We start from the raw sequence: 25,704 nt of genomic DNA, 5'->3' as shown, positions 1-25,704 counted from the left end.
CTCCATGGTGTTCCAGGACTCTCGTCTTCAGCATAACGAGGAAGCCCTCACTCCTCTCCGGACTGAAGGGACTGGCGACCCCAGGCTTTTGATCAGATAGAGGGGGCGTACACTTGTCCCCTTGTGCTCTTCCGAGGAGTTTTGCAGGTCCTCTAGATCTTGACACTTGCATTCGTTTCCTCTACTTGAGTCTGTGCCCTCAGTGCATGGAAGCCCCCGGCGCCTCATGGCTTGCTACTACATCGTCATCAGCTCCACTCACCTCAGCAACGGACACTTCAGGAACATCAAGGGAGTTTTCCGCGGCCCCCTCAGCAAGAATGGCAACAAGAACTTGGTAATTACCAAAACGCTTTGTCTCATTCATCTCTCTCGGTCTCATTGTGTATGCTAATGCGTGTGTGCTCTGCTATGCTTAGGGGACAGCATTCCTTGACTTGACAGGTCCCTCACAAAGTTTAGTCCATAGACATGTGAGCAAAACTAAATCACTAGCGGGGGTGTTTGAGTTCAGTGGGCTGTTTGCCAGAACAAAAAAAAATAAAGAGTTAATTTTTTCCAATATTCCTGACAACAGGATGGGGGAAAGTGTCACAGATGGGAGTGTTCTGACCAGTGACCGTGTCTAAATTCTTAACAGATGGATGAGGACGACTCTAATCTCTATACACACAGTCATAAGTGATGTCATGGGATTTAGTCTTAATCGTCCTTTTAGAGGTTTAGCGGGAAATTTAATCCCCCTGTTTGCCCAACCAGAGCCCCTCCGCTACACTCCAATATACACAATCGTAATACCGAATCTGGGGCAGTACAGTTGGGAAATCAGAGGAGAAAAATATGTTTTTGAAACGCTCTGAGATTCCTTATATGATATGTCAACAACAAAGCGACTTCTCAATTGTTTGGCCCTACAGTGCAAAAGTAATCAAAATGCAGAGTTCTTAAAAGGAAGCAGCTTTCAAAGCTTTTGAATATGCTGATGATAACCGCATGCTCCCCCTCAAAAACCTCTGTCTCCCTCTCTCTCTCCCTCTCCCCTCGTTGTCTGTCAGGAGAACAGAGCTTCCCTGACAGCCGACTCCCCACTCTTTAAAGAATCTGAAATGTTTGAGATGAAATATTAAAGCGCTCCATTTCCCACTCGAGTGGGTGTGTCACTCATGATGAGTTCGCCTCCCTCATCCTTGGGTATGAAAGACTCACAATTCACCAGGAGGTCAGGTTGGCTGAGTCGGAGAGCCTACATGCAGCAACAGATTGTTTCAAGACTATGAGAAAAAATAGACTTCCTCATCCAGTCTCAGTGGCCGGGCTTCCGGCAGTTACCCAGCTACACTGCAGCTCCATCCACCCCTTTCTGCTCTCGCTCCTCTCCACGTCACACCGCACGGTAACCTGATGTCATTTAATCTAGAATTACAGAGGCCAAGAGCGGCAAGGGGAGGGGGCAGCAAAGGGAGCGACGGGGGGCTTGGGGGGTCCATGAGGGCGTCCCCTCTGCAACCACACACAGCCACTGTAAATATATCCCTCCCTGCTCTCTCTCCCTCTTTCTCTCTCTCACCCTCTCTCTGGCTGCGGCTGTATACAGTGCAAATCTGCAGCGGGGGTCCAGAGCGTATACACAATGACACACTGCATGGGAATGTAACGCCGTTGTAAGAGCCTCCGCTTATCCCTCGGCTGGTGCAGGGCCATCTGGCCCAGCCTTCGCCTCCGCCTCAGCACTAGCATCATATTATGGTTCCAAAAGAAAAATGTGCAACCCATACGACATTTCGAGCAGCATGGATCCAGCACTAAGAGCGGGGAGGGAGGGATGGAGGGAGAGAGGGAGGGAGGGAGGGAGGGAGGGAGGGAGGGAGGGAGGAGGGCCTCCGTATTATTCAGTGCCTGGCAGTGACAGACCTACAGCAGAGAGTGTGGAGTGGGAGAGAGTGTGGCCCCAGTGGTCATCCTTATGCTACAGTGGACTCTCGCTCTTCTCTGTAATGGAGAGGCCACTCAGAGACATCTAGCTCTGTAATTAGAGGCACTTACTCTCTGAGGCACACTGGAATGGGCTCAGTACCGGCACGCATCACAGGGCACAGTACGGATGGCAATAATCACAGCACATTAGATACAAACAAGACGTGAGAGTGTTCAGAGAGAGAGAGGGAGAGAGTTCAAGTAGGCGAGCTTAAATGCTGCTGGTAGCTTTGTAGTCTAGATACTACTGAAGAGACTAGAGACTTGCATCCCTGAAATCTGAGATTTAGATGAGTGCTTAGCATTATGACTCATTGTTGGGTTGGATCCCTAGGTTAAGCCTTCTCTGAGACAATACTCCATCTTCAGTCGTGAGTCATTGTGAGTGCGATTTGGTCCAAGACGTTGGCTTTAATATCCCTAGAAAATTGCTCCTCAGAGTTGAACCTTGAATCTGAATGCTTTAAAAGCTGTGTATGACTGGTGATATACTATAGCGATTTTCTTTTACTATATATATATATTTTTAAACGTGGTCAGCTGCCTGTGAAATGAAGGGGATGAACAAAGGATATATTCCCACGAGGGATGGAAGCTTCCTTCAGAGGAGGAAACACCGTAAATCTCAAACTTTTATCAGAGGCAGTAGATTTAATTCAGGACAGTACTGTGTGACTAGTATCAGATCAGCCTATCATCAGACCTCATCAGACCTAGACACGTCATCTTATATACTAAGCTGTGATTGATTGATTGAGTTTGTCTGGCACAATGGAACCAAAAGAATCGTCCCAAATGTGCAAACCCACTGTTGAGAGTTCGCTCGTAAGTAAGCATTTCATTGCACTGTTTACACCCTGTATCCTGTGCAAATGACAAATACATTTTGATTTGATTTTGATTTCTACCCCTACCATCTACAGTAGCACTCCAGGGAGGCTTCAGCAAATGTTTATATGAACATTTTCCTATATATTTTAACCCATGCCTGAGACTCATGAATTTAAACTTCTGCTTGATGACCTGTGTTGTGGAGAATAGAAGATAAGAAAATGTTATGATGGTAACTTATCAATGATAATGTTTTTTTCCCCCCTAAGACATAGATTTTCCCCCCCCCCTCCCCCCGACGCTGTATGTTCTCGGGAAATAATTGCTTTAATCAGTTTGATGTGCAACAGTTTTCATTTTATCGTCTGTGTTTACGTTTCCAGACCAAAAAAAAAAAGGGTAATTTAACAGAAGAAGAAAAGCTCTCCCTGCCCTCAAGCACCTGAACAACCGCTCCAATATCATTATCAGTTATTTCTCTAAATGCAAGGTGGCAATAGAAATAATCTAATGCTGTGACAGACTTAATGAACACCTGTTTGAACCCGGCAGCAAACATCACCTTTGCCATTTATAACAGAGTGTCAGATTGCAAATGACAAATGTTGCATAGGGTGGCATTTTTCACCCGGGGCCGTCCTAAATATGCATATGGAAGGGGTTATTTCGATGGCTTTATCGATTTCCCCTCTGAGTCATTTTGCAGCGCTGCACGGCCGCTGCCAGCTCCAACTGTATTCCCGCAGAGCTGAGATGTGATCATCCATTTCTTCAGAGGACAGCAAGTTTTGTCACACGACGAAGCCCCCTCATGTCACCTTTATGTAGGACTTATCACTACTCATGGTTAAATGAGGCTCTCCAGAGACATAAAGTACATAAGGGGAGGAAGGAGAGGGCACTGTTAGATGCCACAGAGCACCAGCCACGAGTGGATGTTGCTATAGCAACCCTCTTGTTACATTCCTTGACCATTCCGTCTCTGCTGCTTCGCTGTCTTCTGGCAGGCATGTGCGCTCCATTGATTCAAACTCACGTTTCTCCTCGTCGGAAGGTTGAAACAACTTGATATATGTCACCTCACTTAGAAAACACATTTATTGTATGATATCATTAAGAAAATTAGGTTATTGTTGAGCCGTTTTTTTTTTTTTTAGTTTTTTTTTTTTTTTTTTTACAAAAGTTGCTTGGAGGACAATTTGCTGTGCATTTCTTATTCACTTTCCATTTCTCGATTTAGATCCTAGTTTCTTCATATACCACTATGCACTCCGATATTAGCTTTTAGCAGTGTTACCCCAACATGCTAAAAGCCCCACCTCTTGGTTTCATCCTTTTTGCTATAGTGGATTTGATCCCACACAGCCATGGGCATACTATGGGCCGGCTTCACAGACAAGGCTCAAGCCTAGTCCTGGACTAAAAAAGCATCCTCAAAAAAAAGCCTTGTCTGTGAAACCGGCCCGATATGTGCTTGAGGTATCAGCATTCAACAACGGCTAGGCCAACTCCTTGGTCCACAACCGAGCATATGACAGGAGTTGAGCGGTAGGAGATGCCGGTCCTCGCTCACGAGGCTGTGCTTGGGCTCTGCTCCGTCGCTCCAGATCCTCCCCCCCACTTGTACACACCGCTCACCACTCACAGAAAAAAGGTTGTCTCTAAAAGATCGCTCCATTTGTTTCTTTGTTTTAAACTATCACTTAACCCATTTAACAAACGCAGATATCTAATCTTAAGTAATGAGAGAATAGATCATTTGCTCAGTAATGAAAGTGACACTGGCCTGGCAGCCATGACTTTATAATGTCATTGACTAAACACATTTCCATGTCGGATTTATTGCAATATCTCCACAATATTTTGGTTGGATCATGCCCTGAGCTTGTAATATGAGCGGTATTGGAGCAAAATTGGAGCAGGAGAGAAGGCTGATGCTCCAATATTTTGAATACCCACTCCACGCTCTGCTCACATGCTCTGGTCCACAAGCAACCTACTCCATTGTTCAGCTAAATGTCTTGGGCCCATGCGTTCGCTGCAGACCAGAGACAGGAGCAGGGTGTCAGCTGTCAGCCCGGTCTTGAAGGTGCTGCTCCGACCTTGTCTTACATGATCCTGGCTGAGGAAGAGTCACAGACCCCTGGTCTATAAGTCCTCTGAGCAGCTCTGGACTGGAAGGCTTTCTTCCTTTAACCTCCATTGTATTCACCTGGAACCGGAGGTGGCAGCAATGTCTTCAGAAAATCACCTTTTGTATGCAGTACTTTATTTTCCAGTCTGGTTTTCACTGATACTTAACAAGAAGTAACTGAATGAAATGATGATGTCGTTTTTAGCCAAATAATTAGCTGGTAAATACCTGTTACCATGGTGCATAGTGATGCCTGCATATCACAGAAACCCAAAATAAATATGCTCTAATTAGGCATATATTTACCATGTAAATAGAAAATAAAGTCTGGGTAAATAGTGGACTAGAAAATAAATCGTAACCAATTTTCTCTAACTGTCATATGCATATATGTCTAATTACTGCATACACACATCCTGTTGATGCTGGTGTTGCGTGATTTGTGTGACAGCCTATCTGATTAGCCAGCCAACCTTCCCAAGGCGTTATCTTAGCACGCCGCGTACAGGTGTGAGAATCAAGCAGTCGTTACCATAGACACCCTTGCATTATTAACTGGTAAGGGAGTACAAAACGTTGTCAGCATTGCTGAACACAGACAACCCAGCTCCCTCTATACCCACACAAGACAAATGTGCACCACTGCGTATTTAAATGCATGTTGCTCTTGTTCATAAATGTTTGCATAATTTGCATAACCCCACAACAGGGGTTTTAGACAGTTAAGTAATGCTCCATTCGCTGTATAGTATGTACAATTGTATTGTATGCATGTTTGTGTGCATGCATGCATGCTTGTATGCATGTATGCATGCCTGTGGCTATCTGTGTTTGTGTGTATTTGTGCGCCTTTTGAGTCAAGCAGTTTTAAAAATACACGGCTCTACTTTTACTGCCCTCCCACCATCTCTCACTCAAAAGGAATGTATGAGGAGACCCTTTAAATGTGCAAATCCCGTGTCATCTCCTGGTGGTGAACCCTGATTCCCTGAAAATACCCCCCTGGATAAACAGCGTATTCATGAGTCACAAAAGCTCAGCAGGAGTTGACTGTGGGCCTGCTGGAATTCTATAATAGCACAATTACACAGTAGCATGGGTGCATTAGCCCCTCAGAGTCTCTGCTATACTCACCTGATACAGCATAGGGAAGTGAAATGGCTCCTGTGATGTTCAGCTGAAGTGCGCACACATGGCTATCTCTGTACACTCATAAATATGTAAATCACCCCAAACAATGTGGATTCTTACTGAATATCTATCCTGCACCCACCCACTAAGCATGTAATCTGGTGTCACCCAAAGAGCAAACAGTGACTTTTGGAACATCTGATGTGAAATGTGCATGGAAATCTTTGTGCATTTTAAAATGTCATCACTCACACAAACACTCAAGTGCATAAACAGCCATCTTCTTCTCCCTAGACGTTTAGTTGTGTGAGGTTAGCACGGCCTGGCCCCCTCACACTTCCTCCTCAGGGAACGTCACTTACTTCCCACCACGGCATCGGGGACAAATCCTTTCTGTCTCTCGGAGTGCGCTTCCACCACAACGACACCCCTCATCGCCACAAACTTTAACTTTTACCTTCAATAATGCAGGAGGAATGAGAAATGGCTGAAGTGGGCTGCTAGCTACAGACCGTGAATGCCTTTCTAGCCTGAGAAGTAAAGTGCAGGGAGGGAAAGTGGCCCTGTGGCCATACGCTAATTTTCCAAGTCTCCGAGTTGTATTTTTTTCTTTCTCCTTTTTTTTTCCAGAGCCACTCTTCAATTTCCCGTCTGAGAGCTTTTTTAATGTTGCCGATTCCTCTGAGTGATATTATAATGTAGAGTGCCCAGGCAGTTGCAACCGCGATTTGCTGATTGGATGCATGCATACTACTGGGAACAAAGAACAAGGAATGCAGAATAAATGCAGACTCAACACAAGATTCAACCTGCGACAACTTTCATCATAGAAGTTAAAGTAGACGGGTCTATCCATTCTTGACAGAGCAGTTGTTCAGTCACAGTAAAGTAAAGGCACTGCCTCCTTTCACGTGACATTCAATATGAATGTGTGCATTGGGCCTTCATAATCACGCATTGCTGCATGGACACAATACTGCCTCCGACCACACAGCTGCTGAGGCCGCTGTTGTAAACTATTCTATTTGTATTAAAATCTCAGCACTCTGCGCATCATTTTCTCATATTTCTTGACAAATTAAACAGTTTTATTCTTGCTCTTGACAAGAAAAATATAGCAACATTTTGAGGAGGCCTCCCTTGCCACCTCGGACCTCATGCCCCTGATGCAAATACTAAATATCTGTGAATTTATCTCTTCTGACATATATGATGTGTGTGGGAGTTACCATGGCGGCAATTTCACCTTAGTCTACTTCTCTGTTCTCCATCTGTTCTCCTATCCTTCATTTAACCATTTAAATATTTGTTTCAAGCGAGGCCTGGTTGAGAAAAGCAAAACGTGAAGGTGGATCTTTAACACTGCCCGGTGCCTGAGTGAGGATGCCCTGTCGAGAGCTTGTTAATTATTCAGCTGTTGTCGCCTCTTTCTCGCCAAAATGGAGCCAGGTGGCGCCTCTCCTGTCTCCAGTCAAGCAGAGGTCTTCATCTGCCGCCGTTTATATTCTCTAAATCTGACTCTCTGGCAGCTACTGGCGCTGAGACTTACCTCTTTAGATACTGTCATCTGATCCCGGGTCAGCTGCTGGCATTGTGACTTATAAAGTTTAGATACTTTCATCAATGACCACACTCTGTCTAGTGCTTAGCCCTGCCGCCCGCGGTTCACACATTGCCCCTACAGACAGGGGACCAAATCCCCATGCTGCCTCGACCCGAGCATCATCAGCTCTTTAACCTCTCTCTCGGCTGCCTTTCCAATAAAAAGGACAAGTATGGAAGGAGACTGAAAAAAAAGGATCTCCTTTGACTCCGAGTCAGCTATTAAGACCAGCCTGATCCTGCAATAGATTTAGTCTAAATCTGACATTTCTGTGCACATGCATTAGATAGGCCCTAATTCTAGCCAGAGGCAGGACAGCACTAATGTCAGACGACAGTGTTGTGGTAATCTGGGCCAGCGTAGGGGTAACATCTACATGCAGTGCCAAATTTGATCATTTCCTGGGCTAACACCAACCCGGGGAGGATGTTAATAAGTGTTTTTGAAAATCGTTTGGCAAATGTATAGAGGAATGTCAGAGAAGACCAAGGCAAATGATGTAGCTCCAGGCCTAACCCAATCACAGAACCTTAGCGAAAGTAAAGTCTTAATGAAAATGTTTAGTTTTGACAGTGGTGGTACAAAATGTTCCTGCCTGCATGGAAAGTGGAGGAGTGATTTATATAGTGCCAATATCACAGTCCTTACTCAGTTTACCCTGCCTGGGTTTTGCAATATGCCTTTGACAAAGGACTTAATTAAAAACAGAAGTTATAAGAAATTGCTTGAGTTTGGTTCTATAATTCACTCCATTTAAAAGATGAACAGCGAATTTCACTTGTGTTAGAATGCTTGAAGTACTCATTTCTCACACAACTTTATTAACTTACAGGGGACGTATACTAGACTTATTTCTGGAGTGCGTGGTCTGTCCCTTCACCATTTAATGAAAGCGTCAGCACCAATTACGCTCCTGCTAATATTGTTCATAGGCTGCTTTAACATGAATGCATGAACCAGCTAATGTAGCAATTGTGTAATAGTGTGGCTATACCGTTCTAGCTAGCTATAGTTTTAACCATTCAACTGTCGTACTGTAGCTATTAACGACTACCTTGTTGCCAGAATATGTAATGCTGATGGTATTTCTATGAAGGAGACTCACCATTGATGGTAACAAAGTAAAAGCAGTTGACTTCTGACCCGGGAATTCAAAGCCTGTCATATTTGATATGTGTTGAAAGCCTACGGTGTTTCCTCTTCAGATTATTTGAAGTGAATGTGATTGCAGCAATTTCATGCTGTGGTGATTTTGTGCCTCAAAGCCTGCACCGTTTTATAATCTGGGAGGTAGAGAGAGAGCGAGAGAGAGAGAGAGAGAGAGAGAGAGAGAGAGAGAGAGAGAGAGAGAGAGAGAGTAACAGGTTTAACAAACATACACAGACAAGACAATCTATAGGAAACACTCACAGAGCAGTACAGTATATCTGTATTATTGCCTGTATGTATATTGTGGTGAACAACTGTGTATTGTTATTGCCTCATAGTCTGCACGAGGCTTGCGCCCTGTGTTATGTGCTGAGTGTTTGTTCGAAATTGGAGGGAGCGAGAGAGCATGAGAGAGCAAGCGTTTGTGCACTTTAGAGAGTTCATGTTTGCTATGCAGTTTTCGATCTCTAAAACCTTCGAGTGTGAAGCTGTTGAAAGCCGCCGTCGAGAGCCCTCTCCTGATTGCAGAGCCAGTGCATGCCTGAGTAGGGTGTGATGTGACTTAGTTCTGAGTGTGGTGTGATTTCACTACAGTCTACATAGGGTCCAGGGGGGGGCTCTCCTGGTTGAGAGTGTATGTGTATGCCGTAGCATCCATAATCTCCCTCTCTCTGGGGACACTTGGCGGTTACGCTGTCCCACAGCTACCTCTCAATGAACTCCCTAATCCAGCCCACCACCCCCCCCCCCCCCCCCCGTATCCCCATACCCGCATTGTGATGATATCACTGGATGTATTTCATTTAGCTTGAAGTATTGTACGTCCATACTGGGACTATTCCTTTGATGTCATTGTACTAAGGTACTCACTAAAGTGCAGCTCATGTATTTGTATCATGTATCATATATATGAAAGTATATGAAAGCTTTTGATGAATGTATGTACATTATTAGACGCGAGTCTGAGGCCTGTACTGTACATATGCTTATCTGTTCGTTCAACAGCATGTCTGTTTAAGTGGACATGGGCAGATTGTGTTCATGCGCCAATGTCAGTATATTCGCCTGAATCTGATAGCTGTGAGTCAACTGTAAATCACAAGATTGATGGGTCTGTGTATATCATAGTGAAATTGAGTGGCCTCATTTGTGACAATGGATATTAATTGCCCGAGTCTGACAGGTGACCGATGGAATGCACATACAGTACATGCTGTGAATGTACACACGCACAAACACACACACACGCACGCGCACACGCACACACACACACACACACACACACACAGACGATAACGCATGTGTCAGCAAAATTGCTCTGTAATTGAAAAGCCACGCGGTTGTCATTACATCGAGTCCGATAAGAATGAGTACTTTTTTTCTGATAAAGAAATACGGTTTAATTTCTGAAGCAAAATCCTTATTTATCCTCTGATCATCCATCAGTTAGCCCCTCACTAAGCATCACACCAAGCGGGCCCCCAGAAAACACAGAGCAACAAACGTTTCAAAACTGCCGGTGATTTGTACGGCTAGTCCAGCTGTGCCTTCATTAGAATTCTCCCATAGATAAAACATTGATTTTTGTGTCTCTGCCCAGCAGATCCCAGCAATTTATCTTCCTCTCGCCTCTCATTTAATCTTGGCTTGAAACAACAGCGGCAGTAATAGCCATAGAAGGATCTGCGGGAATGTGCATGGTCAGCTCGGTGAGGTCTCTGATGCTTGCTGTGTAAATTTAAGCTCTGCGCTTCGTAGAGACAGCTTAATGGTGCTGGGGTCTACGCAAAAGCCTGCATACTGGTTGGCGTGTGTGTGGGTGAGGGTGTGTGTGTCTAGTGTTCCCCACTGGTTGTGTGTGTGTGTGTGTGTGTGTGTGTGTGTGTGTGTATGCATGTGTGTGGGTGAGGGTGTGTGTGTCTAGTGTTCCCCACTGGTTGTGTGTGTGTGTGTGTGTGTGTGTGTGTGTGTGTGTGTGTGGGTGTGTGTGTGTGTGTATGCATGTGTGTGGGTGAGGGTGTGTGTGTCTAGTGTTCCCCACTGGTTGTGTGTGTGTGTGTGTGTGTGTGTGTGTGTGTGTGTGTGTGTGTGTGTGTGTGGGTGTGTGTGTGTGTCATTCTTATACTGTTGCCATATGCCACCTATCCGTGGTTGTCTTTGTGTGTGTCCATACCAACATGAGTGTGTGTGTTGTGTGCATGAGTGCCTGCCTAAGTCTATCTGTGCCTATCTGTCATTCAAACAGCACAATGCCACTGTAGAAAGGACTCTTTTCAAGAGTGTGTTGCTAATGTTTTAAGTGTGTGAGAGTGTGCATATTTCTTCAGAATGTAATTACCCTTTTAATTATGTCTCTTGTCAAGATTCTTACCTCCTTTGATTTCTTCCATTATCATATTGTCTCGTTAGAATTAATTTGATTGGGTGATAAGTCTAGCCTTTGTTTGGTCTCAAAATAATCACACAACAGAGATGAACAAATCACGTTATTTGATGAATATTGTTATAAATTACAAGTCATTATAGTATAATAATACCTTTTAATATTATTACAAAAGCATCATCCTGATGTGGTACATTAATGACAGGATGTGAATGTAATATGTACATTTACTTAGAGCATACAGTTATAATGCATGCATAGCATATTATAAGACTTGTTCAAAGCTATATTGACAATATAAGGCATCCTATGTACATATCTGTAATGACCTAGTTATAAAGCCTATAATGAAGTACAGATAAAACCATATGTGTGTGTATGCCTCATAGAATATGTTACCATATGGTTCACTGCAAACTGGAAGGTAGCCATGGCGTGCAAACCCAGTACAAGGGTTGTCTATTCTGTTGGATGGTTACAGATGGTACAGGGGTTACGTAACCATGCCAGGAGGTGCCAGTGGCAGGTCATAGTCAGACCCCAGGGAGAGGTCAGGTTCGGGCCGGGGCACACTGACAGGCCGGGTGCCAGCCAGCAGTGGTTACAGGACACATGATACGACCCCGACCAGACCAGGCAGCCTGGGACACAAGCACTCAGACAGCATGGCTGCCACTCTGGCTCTTCTCCCCCCACAGGCCTGGGTAAACCACAGTTGTCAGGACTGTAACTGTAGTGGAGGTGATTTGGAATCACGCTATGGTGATGAGGGCAACCCAGCCTCATGTAAACTCAAGTTTCGCCCTCAGACCTTCTTGAGGATCTTGGCCTAATGGTGTGCTACCCCCACACTGGATACTTAGCTTCCACTGCCACAGCCATGGTGTTGGATAGTACATCATAATATACAGTAATGTCTGATTGCTGATAGGCAGCGTTGTTTAAGGTGTTGAAACTGTGGAGGCAGCTTCTTTATTTAGCGTCTCACTCGCCTCCCCTCCTCCTTCTCCTCCTCCTCTTCCCTCTCCTCTTCCCCCTCCTCCTTCTCCTCCTCCTCTTCCCCCTCCTCTTCCCCCTCCTCTTCCTCCTCCTCCTTCTCCCCCTCCTCTTCCTCCTCCTCTTCCCCCTCCTCTTCCTCCTCCTTCTCCACCCTTCTTCAGAGTTGCCACAGAAAAGCACAGCATGTCATGATGCTTAACTACTTAATCAAATTCATTAGCCAGTCGCGTCTTAAGAACTGCAAGACTAATTAAGCTTTGTGAAGTGCATGTCAGGAGGAGAAGTATGGAGAGGGATTGTCTACAGACGCCTAAGGCTGTTCCTATGATGTTTAAAGTACACAATGGATGCTCACTGAAAAAATCTGACAAATATTATTCAACGCACTTTTTAGCAAAAAGTCTCCCAATCCCAGTCTTAGCTGATGATTGGATTCATTCATTTAAAAGTGATCAAACTGTAGGCCTTATAGAATTAGAAATCAAAGCCCCAACCTTTTTGTTCACCTTGAAATTGATTTGAGATTCATAGGACGCCACAAAGACGAAAAAAACACACCGTTCCATCCAGGCAGGACACATGCGTAGAGGACTGTCCACATTTACCTCCCATTTAGTAGTGCTTAGGGGGGCTATATCTGAGGCTGTGATAGCATCTGTTCTCTGCTGCACAGCTACAACTTGAAATGCCTCTCATTTATGCGCCAGTACCGTCGTAGCCGATGCTATTTAATAGTTAATGTGCGGTCAGTGTTTCTCTAGCACTTACAGGGGAGAGTGAAAGGTGATTTGATTTGTTATTTTGGAATGCCCCAATCAGGAAGCGGAGGGAAGGGCCAATCCCAAAGTAACTCTGACAGATGTTATGTGGGAGCAAATGTCAGAGTGTTTCAGTGGCAGTGCTTGGCATTCAGCCAGAAGGGGGGGGGGGGGGGAGGGAGGGGGGGGCATTTTACTACACTGTAGATGAATGTGCTGTACTGCACTGAGGAACCTGCGATAATGCAATTCATTTCTGAAGGATACAGTAGCAACAATAAACAGCAGTAGAAAGGCGATGAACCCGCCACTGACTTGAGCTCACAGATGTAAAAATAGAATGTGGATATAAACAAACCTGTAGAATGTCTTCTATAGAATGAGTGTGCCATTGTGTGGTTCTGAATGCCAAGCAAATAAAGGAACATCGAGGCATGCAATCAAAGGTGAAATGGATTCAAATCAGTTAAATCTGTAAGTACATGCACAGCGCCATTTCTATGTTTGATCAAGCCTGGGCAACAGTAAATTCAATCACAGGTGAAAACAGAAAAATCTATCAGTAATTTCATACAGAAATGAAGACCCTTCAGGTTGATATGATTAGGCCTTAAGCCATACACAGTAACTTAATTTATCAGTGTGCTCTTTAAAGGGTAGATAGAGAGCAATGGTTTATCAACTCACACAACATCTTTATCCTTCCTTTGATCCAATCGTTGGCCTGTCCCAGACATCGCTGAAAGACCGTCGTGGCCCGTTCCAGATCCCAGACAGATAGAGGGGTCCGGTTCTAGTCACATGGTGACTCACATCTGCTGTCTGTCTGATGTCACGTGTGCTAATCAAAGCTGTTCACTTCCTGCCAATCGGCAAATTGGATCTATTCTCCTGGCTGGCTGAACAAGGGAGGGGTGCTGAGACCTACGCACGGCCCCAGACTCCGTCTGCAACGGTGGAGTTAATTAATGCAGAGTGCGTCTGTACATGACAGCTTGGTGCATTATTGATCAAAGCGCTTATTACTGTTGATTTTAGGTCTTGTGACATTTACAACCACGGTTATTTTTTGCGGCTGAAATTGGTGACATTTGATTCTCATTTAAGTGTGTGTGTGTCGGGGGGGGTGTTGGCACTTACCTGATGGTTGATTAAAAGGCTAGTCAATGCGAGCCGGAAACCTTTCAAAACCTTTCAGAAAACAGTTTCCCAAAGAAACACAGACCCGGTGGGTCTAATAATGTAGTCTTGACCCTTGGAGCGCAATCGTGAACAGAGGCTACTATTCATTCAGACCAGGCTGGACTTTATTGTATTGGGGGGATCATACTAAGCCTTGCGATGATAAACAACCTCTTTGGCTCTGCTCCTAGTAGGAGGCCAGCTTGCTCTCTGGGCTCCCGAACTCTCACACTGATACGGAGAGAAGTGAGACTACGGCCTTAAATATCAGCCGGTCTTTCCTCTCTCAGTGTCAGCCCAAGGCCTGATATGGAGGAGAAATGGCTTTCACAAGAAGACTCAGCCCTGAGTCTGCAACCTATCAGTTTAGCCTTTTCGTTCCACAGCGGTTGTCCTGTATCTAAATAATGTGTATTATATTCCTCCCCATACGGCAGAAGGGAAAAAGCAATCCTCCTCCAGTTGATAGATTTTTTCCTTGGACAATACTATCTCGCTCCCTCTGTCGTCTGGGATAGAGCGAAAAGCTATAAGTTACTGATTAAATAGAACTCACAGTGGTGTAGCATCTAGTGTGAGCATCCTTGGAATTTAAGAGCAGGGGGAGGCCGGTGTTTCTTCGAGAGCCTCAGAGGAAGTGACAGGGTTCTGTTTAAAAGACAAATGGCGGTGTAAGAGGAAGGAGGCCACAATGAGTATTGATTTCTTTTTTGTGATGGGAATTCATTTTGCCACAACTGGGAACAGATTGGCCATTGTCTCTGGGAGTTGGTTTTCCATTAAGAGTCACCTTGGCTGCCCTTTGCTCCATTGCTCAGTTTCGCAATGGATCGGTTTTGTGGCTGCCCAGGTCTTCCAGACATTCTTACACATCAGGGGTAAGACAAACTCATGTTCTCTGCTGAAGATACTCTCTTATCTCTCCGGCCTTGAACCAATTTTGTTCCACAGTAGCTTCAGTAGTGTTTTTAAAAAATGTGAGCCATTTCCTTCCTCTTTACAAGGACTTCTACAGTGTCTGGTATCTGTCTCCTAACAGGCATGGATAGACCTGCATGTAGGGAGTTTGGTTATTCTGTGAATCAATAGAGACAGTTACAGACCAAAGGACACACATACAGTATATGGTACAGTACATTGTGTTCCACAGAGGCCTATTCCTGAACCATAACACATGAAATCCATCTGGCAAGACAAGACACCATGGTCCACAATGTCAGGCGATAAAAAAGGGCCTTTGTATCTGCAAAGCACGTCCTCAATGCATTCACTTCACGCTGTTCTCAACCCTGCCCCCCTGTTATGGGATGTAAATTCACTCCAAAGCCAGCGAGCTCGTTTCAAGCACTATTAATGTTTAATAGTTTTCATGTCATTCTGATTAAGGGCATGTCATGTCGAGTGCTCCAATTCAGTTTTCACAAGTCAAATGAAATCTATGATACAATTCTAATAGAGCAATTGCAACAGACAGGAGACAGCACTGTTTAGGAGAAGCAGGCTTTACGTATCTTAAGTGTGGCTCTAGATGGGCAGACTATGTGTTTTTTATGATATGTCACTAGATAGACGGGCTAGTGCATTTATGTTTTCTCTCCTATTGTACATGTTTCCGATTGTTTTCATCCCGGCTACGCACAGTTAATAGTCTAACACATTCCTTTTCGGGGCTAGTGGGAACACCTCACACCTCTCACATTTCAGCCATACTAGAGAGATGACGAATCCTGAACACAAAACATCCCCGTTGTTGTTTTTGTTGCTCTGGTTGTGGTTACTGCTATGTGTGTGTTTCGTCTGCGTACGGTGTGTTTTGTCTGTGTGTGTGTGTGTATGAGTGTGTTTTTTTTGTCTTGTGCACATATGTAGTTGTATGTAGGATCATGGCCAGTGCATGTGTTCTATAGTGAGAGTGAGCAGTTGAGAAAATTAGAGCAAGAGAGAGAGAGAGAGAGATTGAGAAAATTAGAGAGAGAGAGAAATTCAGCGTGAGAAGTTGTAAGGCTTTGGCTTTGGAGAGTCCCCATCCCAGTTTAATGACTTGTACCCCATGGCAGATCTCTGTAGAGTGTGGCCATGTTCCTCCGTGCTCCTCCGGGGGGAGCGCTGAGTGCTCACTGTGATCTCCTCAGCCACATCACACTACAGAAATACACTCTGCCTCTGCCATGGCAACGCAAAACAGAGAGACTTTTCTTTTTTTTTTTTTACTTCTTTTTTATCTTGCTTTGATTGCTATCCTTTTTAGAATGAAGCTTTTGTAATGCGTTCCCAGTTGACTTGCTTTGGAGCACAGTGGGTTAGTAACAAAAGCAATTGTGTATTTTTAGTTCCTTGTCCTCAAGCATTTAATCTTTTCTTGTCTTTTCCACACTGTTGTGAATGTGTAACTGATTCTTATTGTGCGTTGAGTGTCTATTTGTAGCGTGTGTATCAGTTAGAGTGAGTGTGTGGGGAGGTGTACAGTATTAGGGTACATGTGTCTCCATCGGTTGGAGTGTCAGTCTGTGTGCTTTTCCTCCTCTGTCTCCAGGAGGAGATGGGAAGGATGGAGCTGGCTGCTACTAGAACCTTCTTAATTGGGGGATACAGTGAGGAGCTTTAGAGGTTTCAGAAGAGGAGGCGGTGGGGTGGGACTGAGATGAAGAGAGAAGTGGAGTGGGAAGGAAAGGAGGTGAGAAGAGCGAAGGGGAAGGGAAGAGTGGAGTGGGAAGAAGAGGAGGGGAGGAGAGGAGGGGATGAAAAGGAGAGACACTGAACTGAAACACAAAGCTACAGTCTGGGAGTCATTATTGTACACTGTAGGGAGTGGGACCATTGGAGAGGAACAACTCAGAAGCTAAAACCATCACAGAGAGACAGACAAATCGCAATAAAACGTCAAACTTCGCCTGTCTTGTGGGGTTTTAAGTGTATAGCAACCACACAGATATAAGCTCTCATTCAACAACATTGGAGGATAAAGACAATGAAAGAACAGAGCTGCACAGTTCCAGTTAAATGTCAATGACGTTTGAATACTAATGAAGAAGACATTTCATTGAGCCTCACCACTAATAGGCTATCTGCCCACATGGTGGACCCTAATAATAGAATATAGGTCCATAGATGAATATTGTTCATGGAAAGGTATATGCCAGCTTATGAATTTTTACATGCAGGAGATTGATTGAGGTGACCAATGGGTTTTTAATTGCTACTGTACGCTAGCCTGATTGGCATGCTAAGACATGGACGTCTGATCTCTCCACTGCTTTATTACAAGACCTGGCCTCAGCTAAATGTTAAGTGTAGGGGGGGGCTATGCTAACATATTGTTCCAGGCTCAGACGTGCAGGATAATTAGATCGACCATGCAATGAAAACTAAAAGTGAAAGAGGGAGAAGGAGAAGGAGGATAGTCATAAAAAGATGTATTTCATGAGCTGGAGTCAAAAAGCTTGAAGCACCGTGTTGAAAAGCCAATCATGGGGCTGCAGTATATGGCCACAACATTACAACTATACTGCGTGTACTGATATCAACCATCACAAGGAAAAGAGCGAGAGAAAACCAAATGAAATCAGGTTCAAAAACAACCCATAATGCATTGCCTCTCTCATATAGACCAACAACCAGGGGAATAGACATGGGGGAGGTCCTCCTTCAGATCAGACATCAGAGAACAACCGAAATCAGAAAAGAGACCAGAATGCTATTACAGCTCATTCTTACACTACATACATAATGCACAGGGCATTGCTTCGTATAATTTCTCCAGTTTCCATGACTTCAATGTTGGTGACCTTTTACACATCACCAGAGTCTTAGCTTGTGAGTTCCAGGTCTGTGGAGGTTCAGTAAACATGAGGTCTTTCTTTCTGTGAGCTGGGGCAGAGATTGCAGCATCCATTTCAAAGTGTTAGCACAGAAATTGGAGGCTTTGATCACATTGGCTGCACGCGTGGCAAAGAAGCCATAAACTAGATTCATATGCCGTCTTTCTCAGCTGTGCCACATTAATATTTAAGCATTAACCGAGGAAGCATTTGTTTATGGAGGGAATGTTACCAGCAGTCATTCCTGGCCTTTAAGGCAAGAGGAAAATGCAGTTTACTGAGCGCCTTGGAAGTAGTTTGTGTTCAAATATTTAACTTATACTTGACTTAAATCTGTTGGAATCAATGTTGCCATAACCAAATAACTTTACAATCTAGCATGCTGTCATGTGTTAGATACTTCATATGGCCTTAAACATTTTATCAAGAGACAAGGTTAAATTTTGCAAAATGTGCATGATTTACCATGTGTGGGAAAGATTACGTTCAAGTATATTTACAAATGGCCTCTACAATTAATCTGAATGTCATGTCACAAAACAGTCATTACTGAAAGTGTAGCATGTTGTTAATTGTTGTCTTGTCAGCGGTGAAACAGCTGTGCACACATTCAAACTTTACTGACATTTAAAGTATTTAATAAAACCAAGTCAACATTAGTCAATACTTTAAATAAAGCACATCCACTAAACACACATTACAGTACATTGTTATCATTCACATAAGATATTCATGCCAAAATTATGCAAATTATGGAATAGACAAGATGATACTTAAGATTCTTGTCATGAGCGTAAACCATCCCATGAACAATTGGAATTAGTTGAGAACCTTAAAAGCAAGCACGATCTGCTGCATCTTTGAAGAAATCTGAGGAATTAATGGCTGTTTCATCTTCTATTAAATTAAAAAACATTTGTTTTCAAAGAAGTACCATATCCTCTTTTCGACTTTGATAACTTTGTGATGAAAATGTTGTTACACCAAACCAACGGTGTTGTGTGAGATGTGTGAGAGAAATACCAGATGTGTTCAGAATCCAGTTTGTGTAAACCGTGTGTGACTGAAGGTACTGAGGTTCACCTACAGAACGTTAATCAAAGGTGAATCAACAGGTGAGGGTAAGAATGACTCTTATGCTGACACACTGATCTGGAAAGGTTTAGAGTTCCTCGCTCAACTGTTAGTCAGAAGATAGTGAGACAATGAAAAGGTTACCTAGAACATGACTGCAATATTTGGCTTGAGGAAGGTTTTCTTGGAAATGACACCTACAGTATGAAAAGTGTAAAGTCCATTGGTGAACAGTGGAGGCTGTTGGATGGAGAAATCGGAGGACAGGCGTATCATTCCTCATTCCATTCCATGCATTACGGTGAGCCCGATTATACTCCGATTTCTACCTCCACCTTCCTCCTCTGATTGAAAACTAGAACACTGCTCTGTCACAATTCTCTCTGGAAGACCAGGAAATGAGATGCAGCCCTCAGTTCAGAGGACTTGGCTGCTTTCGCTTCGGTTCAACCTTGAGTTCAACACAGTTCAAAATGGGTGACAACTCCGAAAGCTTTCACCTTTAATCTCCCATTTGAATGGGTGAGATGCACGCCTCAAAAGGGCTTTGGCTGCCAAAACACAGCTGACATTTCAGAACAAACCAAAGACTGAAACCAATGCGGTCAAAAGGGGAGAGCCAGGACTTTGAAGTGCAGTGGCAGGTCAATGCTTTTAACATATATCATCCCACCCTCCATTTCCATAAACCTCCATCAAGTACACATACATTCAGGCATCCAACACTGCAACAAGTGTGACTTGGCTTCATGTTTTTATGTTAGGGCATTAGGCCAACGGTTCACTGATCTGTAAAGGGTCTGGTCACGTAGCTAGCAAGCTCACTGAGACCTCCTCTCCTCTCCTCCCCTCGTTCCCGGGCTCAGGTGGCAGTGACTGGGCTCAGATGGCAGGGCCAGGCTGGGTGACGCCTGGCGGGCCTATGTGGAGCACATATGTGCTGATCCCAGACGAGCCCCCAGATGGGCCCATGTCCCTGATGAGTTCTTCCCCTGATGCCCCCCCCCCCTTCCCCTGATGCCGGTAGGCTCTGTGCATGACTCTGGGGGTCCTGATGCCTTCTGCAGGGACCCTGATCCCACCTTCGTGGTTAGCTCTGTGCATGTCTGTGGGGGCCCTGATGCCTTCTGCAGGCCCCTGATCCCACCGAGAGCCCTGCTGCCGCTAATAATTCCTGACAGGATCCCAAACAACAGACTGTGCAGGGTCCTAGGTCCCATACTGGGATGTTTATCGCTTCTGACACCTGACTCCTGTTGTCCTTGGGACTTATCAGGCGATGCTTATTCACACAGCTGTCGCCAACGTCCCACTGAGACTTTAATACCGCCCAAATATTGTCTTTGATTTCTCCATTTACCACAGTGCAGCCACCGTAATTGGATTCCTCAGTTGTGGTATCTAATTATAGTGATAACAGAAAGTTCGTCTAGAACAAGATCGTCTATTGTAGACAAATAAGGCCTGTTGTATACACGGAATGACTTTTTGACTGTAATGCGTTCTGCCAGACATCTAGAGAGTGTGTTATGGAGTTGATTTGGTTGTGTGTGTCGTAGGCTTGCTGCTCTACCACAGTGGCTTGATTGATGCAGTAGGAAGGCATAGTCATGTATCAGCTTTGCCACGACAATAGGGAAGTAGATCATAATAATAATTGTTTTCCGTCCACTGCAAAAATAAACTACTGTATCTTCTCTATTTCAATTTCTACATGTGTTATTTAGTTGGTTTTTGTAACATCCTCGAATGACGAACGTTTTAAGAGTCTCTATCTTCGAGTCACTGAATTTTTGAAAACTCATCACGGTCAAAGATGCAAATGCTTTTAATTTCTGGCTCTCATAGTTAATCAGCACATTAGAATGAGACTGTTAGATCTTGATTCTGATTGCCGAAATCAAAAGTCATCCTTGTGACATTCATCCAGTGTGTCATAATTGCCTTGTAGGATATCCGAGAGCCCAGCTGACGACTCTTTGGGGGGAAATTGTTTTTACAAGCAATTAGCCATGCAGCCTCATTTAGTCTGCGTTGGGGGAGATTTTTGAGAGTCAGTGCAGCGTATCATGCAGACACGACAGTAGGGGGACATTGCCTGTGGTGAGCAGCCAGCCCACACTGATGAAGGGAGGAAGAGGAGGAGGTGGAGGGGGAGGCGGAGGAGGAGCAGGAGGAGGAGGAGATGTCTCATCTTCCTCAACGCCTAGGCATTTACACCCAACTCACTCTGTGACATGTCCTATCTTCCAAAACCTGCCTGTAATTACAACGTCGGTCTGCAAGGCTAGGAAAATGTCAAGAGTGAGAATATTTCACATTTAATCACTGAAGGTCTTTGTGTTTCTACAGTGTCTTTTTTAAGACACATGTTTGATGAGGATGTGGATTCTGAAGCTGAGGAGAAGAGAGGATTGAACAGATAAACACACTAAAGTGAGTTTCACTCAGTCAGAACCAAATATGACCCTGTGGTCATTTGTCTTCTTCAATTGTCTAAACAAAGAGGGAGGAGATTCTACATCCAAGGAGAGATGCTACATTTTAGAGCAAATGAGACATTTTTAGGCCCCACTGTAAATGAATGAACACCTTTCAGACTTCATAAAGCCTTCATCAATTCTTTATGAAGCCTATTTGCTTCACAGATCATTTCGAAGCAATTGTCATGACAGATAAATGGCAGCAAATGAGTTGGGCCACATTTGGCAAAGCACCCGATGTTAGGACCAGTTATAACACCCTTGGTATAGTATGGATTTACGTATGAATAATTTGTGAAGCATCTATGTTAGTGAGTATAAGGTTTATGAAGGTTTATGAAGGTGGTTTTGTAAAGTGTCTTCCATTTACACATAATTTACTAAAGTCATTGGTTCCCTGTGATTCATTTCGATTTCAAGATGTAGCCCAGAGGGGTGGAAATTATATTAATAATCTGTTTGACAGATATGATCATCTGTGTAGTACTATAACTGTGTAAGTAGATTTGTTACATAGTACTTTATTATTACTAAGCCAACTGAAAGAGAATAATCTTTCAGCTGTCTAATACCGATCTTAAAACCTTGAATTGGGAAACTAAGGAAGATGAGGTTTTATTAAGCATGGGTGGGACATGTCCCACTCACTTTTAAAAAAAGACATTTTAGTCCCCTCCTGTCGTATTTGCTGCTGTCCTCTAAATGACCTGTTAGAGGTGCCATGAGTCTTGTTAAATTGTGTAGAAAGGCAGGAAATTAGCTTTAAATTGCTCCACAAAACCCCTAGACATCTAAAATCAACAGATGTCTAGTAAAAATCAGAAGTGTCTCAACATCTAAAATCAAACCTACACCCATGAGGAAGATCATTGTGGAATGCAAGTCTGTATAACATGTTATTGTAATATTCCCGGGATATAATTATAGTCTATTTCCAGCTTTATTCATGAAGGTTTTATAAAGAGCATCCCAGGCAGTTCAAAGAAAAGCCAAAAGGAATGACTGTTGGGCTTGAAGCTTCAGACAGGCTGCATTGTGCAGTATGCGTTTGCAGAGGTTCTATGATGTTCATTAGCTGAACATTCCTTAGATTATAACAGCTATTTATATAGCTCTATGAGTATAAGTTCTTACATACAAGGCGATCTGGAAATGTGAAATAATTCATGAATGTAGAAATGTATTTATGATCTATAGAGATGAGCAAATCTGCTATCAAATGGAAACAACTGGAGTCACTATGTCTATTTGATTCCACATTAATTTCTTATGACCATTTCCACAATAGACTGCTGAAGTTAAACTCTCGGCGGTTGTCGTTGTTGTTATTATTATTATTATTATTGTTATTATTCATATGCACACTGCTGGCTGCTGGGATGCTCGAGGGGAGAGCTGAAGTAGGTCATTAGAATTATTTTAGAATTCTCCACATTTCTTCTTCTCTCTGCTCTGCAACCGGGCGATGGGAGGGGCCAAACGGGGCTTCGGGACATGGGAATGGTAATCACATATCATTTCATCAGCACCAAGGACTGTTTCATCCCCTTTGAAATGTGCATAGCTTTGGCCTTGTGTAGGATTACTTAGCCCAGCGTAGTGTATGAGCGAGGCCCTCTGTCGGCCCCAGAGTCAAATGGTGTGAGACCGGGAGGACACTGAATAAACAGTCTCAGCATGACCGCAAGGTCAAGCAATTCCTGCCAACACAGATTTGTGTTGTTTCAAAACAATACCCTCCCTCATACACAAGCATTGATGTGCAAACACACACTCACACATGCATGCAAGCACACACACACACACACACACACACATGCATGCAAGCACACACACACACACACACACACACACACACACACACACACACACAAACGCACACACACACACGCACACACACACACACACACACACACACACACACACACACACACACACACACACACACACACACACACACACACACACACACACACACAAATGCACTGATGAGACCAGGTTGACTGCCCAGGAAACAAAAGCCCAATCACAGCTCACCAAGTCTCTTTGAAACTCACACACTCTGTATACAGTACAGTTCTATTCTCAGCTGAAAGACTCTGTGATAGAGAGGTCTCATGGAGACCCCCACTGCTCTCTGCTGTGTTTGGACCTCCGTCACAGGGAGAGGAGCGGCTGTCTCCAGGCTAATTCCTCCACGTCATATGGAGTGATAGAATAGCCTCTGCTGCTGGAGGGCAACGAGACCTCAGACATCATGAAGACACAGTTAGATGGCCGGGTCCTCGTCGTAGGGTGGCCTGGATTAATTACAGCTTGTCTCACTGTGGCACCACGTCCCTTATCATTATCCTCTGGGGGGCAAAGGAGATGAGGCCCGCTAGATACCGGCGGTTTGATCTGAAACGGTGATGCATAGACCCTGCTGTCAGCAAGAGCAGACGCACTGTCGAGGTTTAGGTGTCCATTCATCACAATGGATTGGATGGTGAACCTGAGATTAAACGGCACGCGCTAAGCTTTAGCATGGATGAAGCTTGGAGTGATATAAATCATCTGGCGATGCGTCAGGAGGGAAGAGATGAAAGCAAGGGAATACACCTCCCTACTAGGGATCTGTATTAGACTGTATTGTAGGTCTGTAGTCATCAGAATGATCAAAAATGCTTGATATGTGAGGGGCATCGGAAGATATGGAACTGAGGAGCATTGAATGAAATAGTATAGAAACAGAATCATAGATTAGAAAACCTAAAGCACTTTGAGTCGAGTGAAATAATTATTATAATGTCAAACCAAAACAAACAAAAGTATCATCACGTCACCTTCAGGTTATGCTTGTACTCAAAGCCAACTGAAAGATCTGTCATATCCTTTTATAGTGTTACTGTACCATTAAAGCAGGTTTAGTGTGTTTTTTAAACACACTTCAGCCATCGGGTAGTAAAACGAAATGATCTCCCCAGTCCCAGTAATGGAGACTGGGGGCTTAAGTGAAGTTGTAAAGAAGATGGAGAGTCAATGAGCCAGTATCGTAAGCATCCTGATTTCACACCCTCAGCTGCCCACCGCGGCAGCGTTGGAACGAGCAAAATTAGTCATCTTTCAGACCAAACGTCACTGTGGTTTGTGGGTAGCTTCTAATCTCATTTGTTCCACTTCACATCGTATTGAAGTTATTTTTATTGCAACGTCGATGAGGCGGTTACAGAGTTACACTGCTGCTCATCACTCTCACTCAACGTTCTGTCCTGGGGTTTTTTTGTTTTTCTTCGGTAGAACTCGTGTATCGTTGTATGGGAAAGAGTCCCACAAAGGTTACATCTTCCTTTTCTTTCCCTTTTAGAGAAAGATGATTATTGTTCCGATGTTCCAGACGGAAGATGTTTTATTATTTTTTCATCTAAACTTTATTGATCCAGGTTAGTTGGGATCAAATCAATTTTTTTCAAGAGAGACCGGAATGTTCTGTTCATTAAATGCAGGAGGACAGGGACCACTATAGTGTTTATTGTCACACAGTGTGGCTTCAATTCGAATGATGGAATGGGTCTGAAGTGAACTATATCAAACGTTTCAATTGATTGAGTAAATCATCCAAAATAGGTCTGCTTTAATCCCCATTCTAATGGGGATTAAAGCAGACTTACTTTGGATGACTTATGTAGGAATGTTTACATTGAAAGTAAATACGTCACGATAAAGTGACAACGGCATCAGGTTAAACAGTAAGGACAGGATCATACTGTAACATGAAATCCGGGGACGTAATCTTCCATTGATATTAGTATCACTCATGTGAGAGGTCACATTGAGAAATTGAGTTACATTGAGTCTAAGTCAAGAGAGGATCCAGCCTGCACAACTTTGACAAGTCTGCAGACCAGGCAAAAGGGATCACCACTCACAAACTATATCTCAGAGTTTGCTCAGTGCATCCTGACTATGGTCGACTATACTATATGTCTGACAGATGTCCATGTAATGAGGCGGGAGCTGCAGCCGTACACTCTCACTCAAAACTCCTCCGCTTCTGGTCAGGGTTGTACGAGCTCCAGCTTCATCAGACAGGAGAGCACGTCTCGGTAATTGCAGCGTGCTTCTTCGTGATTTTACCCATCTTCCCTGCTACAGTAAATCGTGTCTTTGGAAAACGGTGAAGAAATAAAAATAAATAAAACATGT

At 43.9% G+C, this 25,704-nt stretch overlaps 1 protein-coding gene across 1 annotated transcript in view; it reads left to right on the top strand.

Annotated features, from left to right (window-relative positions):
* Window positions 1–226: 226 nt before the first annotated feature.
* The window catches only part of znf804a (zinc finger protein 804A), a gene marked incomplete at both ends in the record, with an annotated part of 40,130 nt that continues 14,652 nt past the window's right edge, over window positions 227–25,704 (top strand). The window contains one exon of the mRNA XM_083682073.1: window positions 227–337. Coding sequence (XP_083538199.1) covers window positions 227–337 — 111 coding nt within the window. The remainder of the gene's footprint in view (window positions 338–25,704) is intronic.

Source organism: Argentina silus (genome assembly GCF_951799395.1).
Source record: "Argentina silus genome assembly, chromosome: 12".
In the NCBI taxonomy this organism is placed as follows: Eukaryota; Metazoa; Chordata; class Actinopteri; order Argentiniformes; family Argentinidae; genus Argentina; species Argentina silus.
Note: the sequence above shows the minus strand (reverse complement) of the source record. Positions and strands in the feature narration are given on the sequence as shown.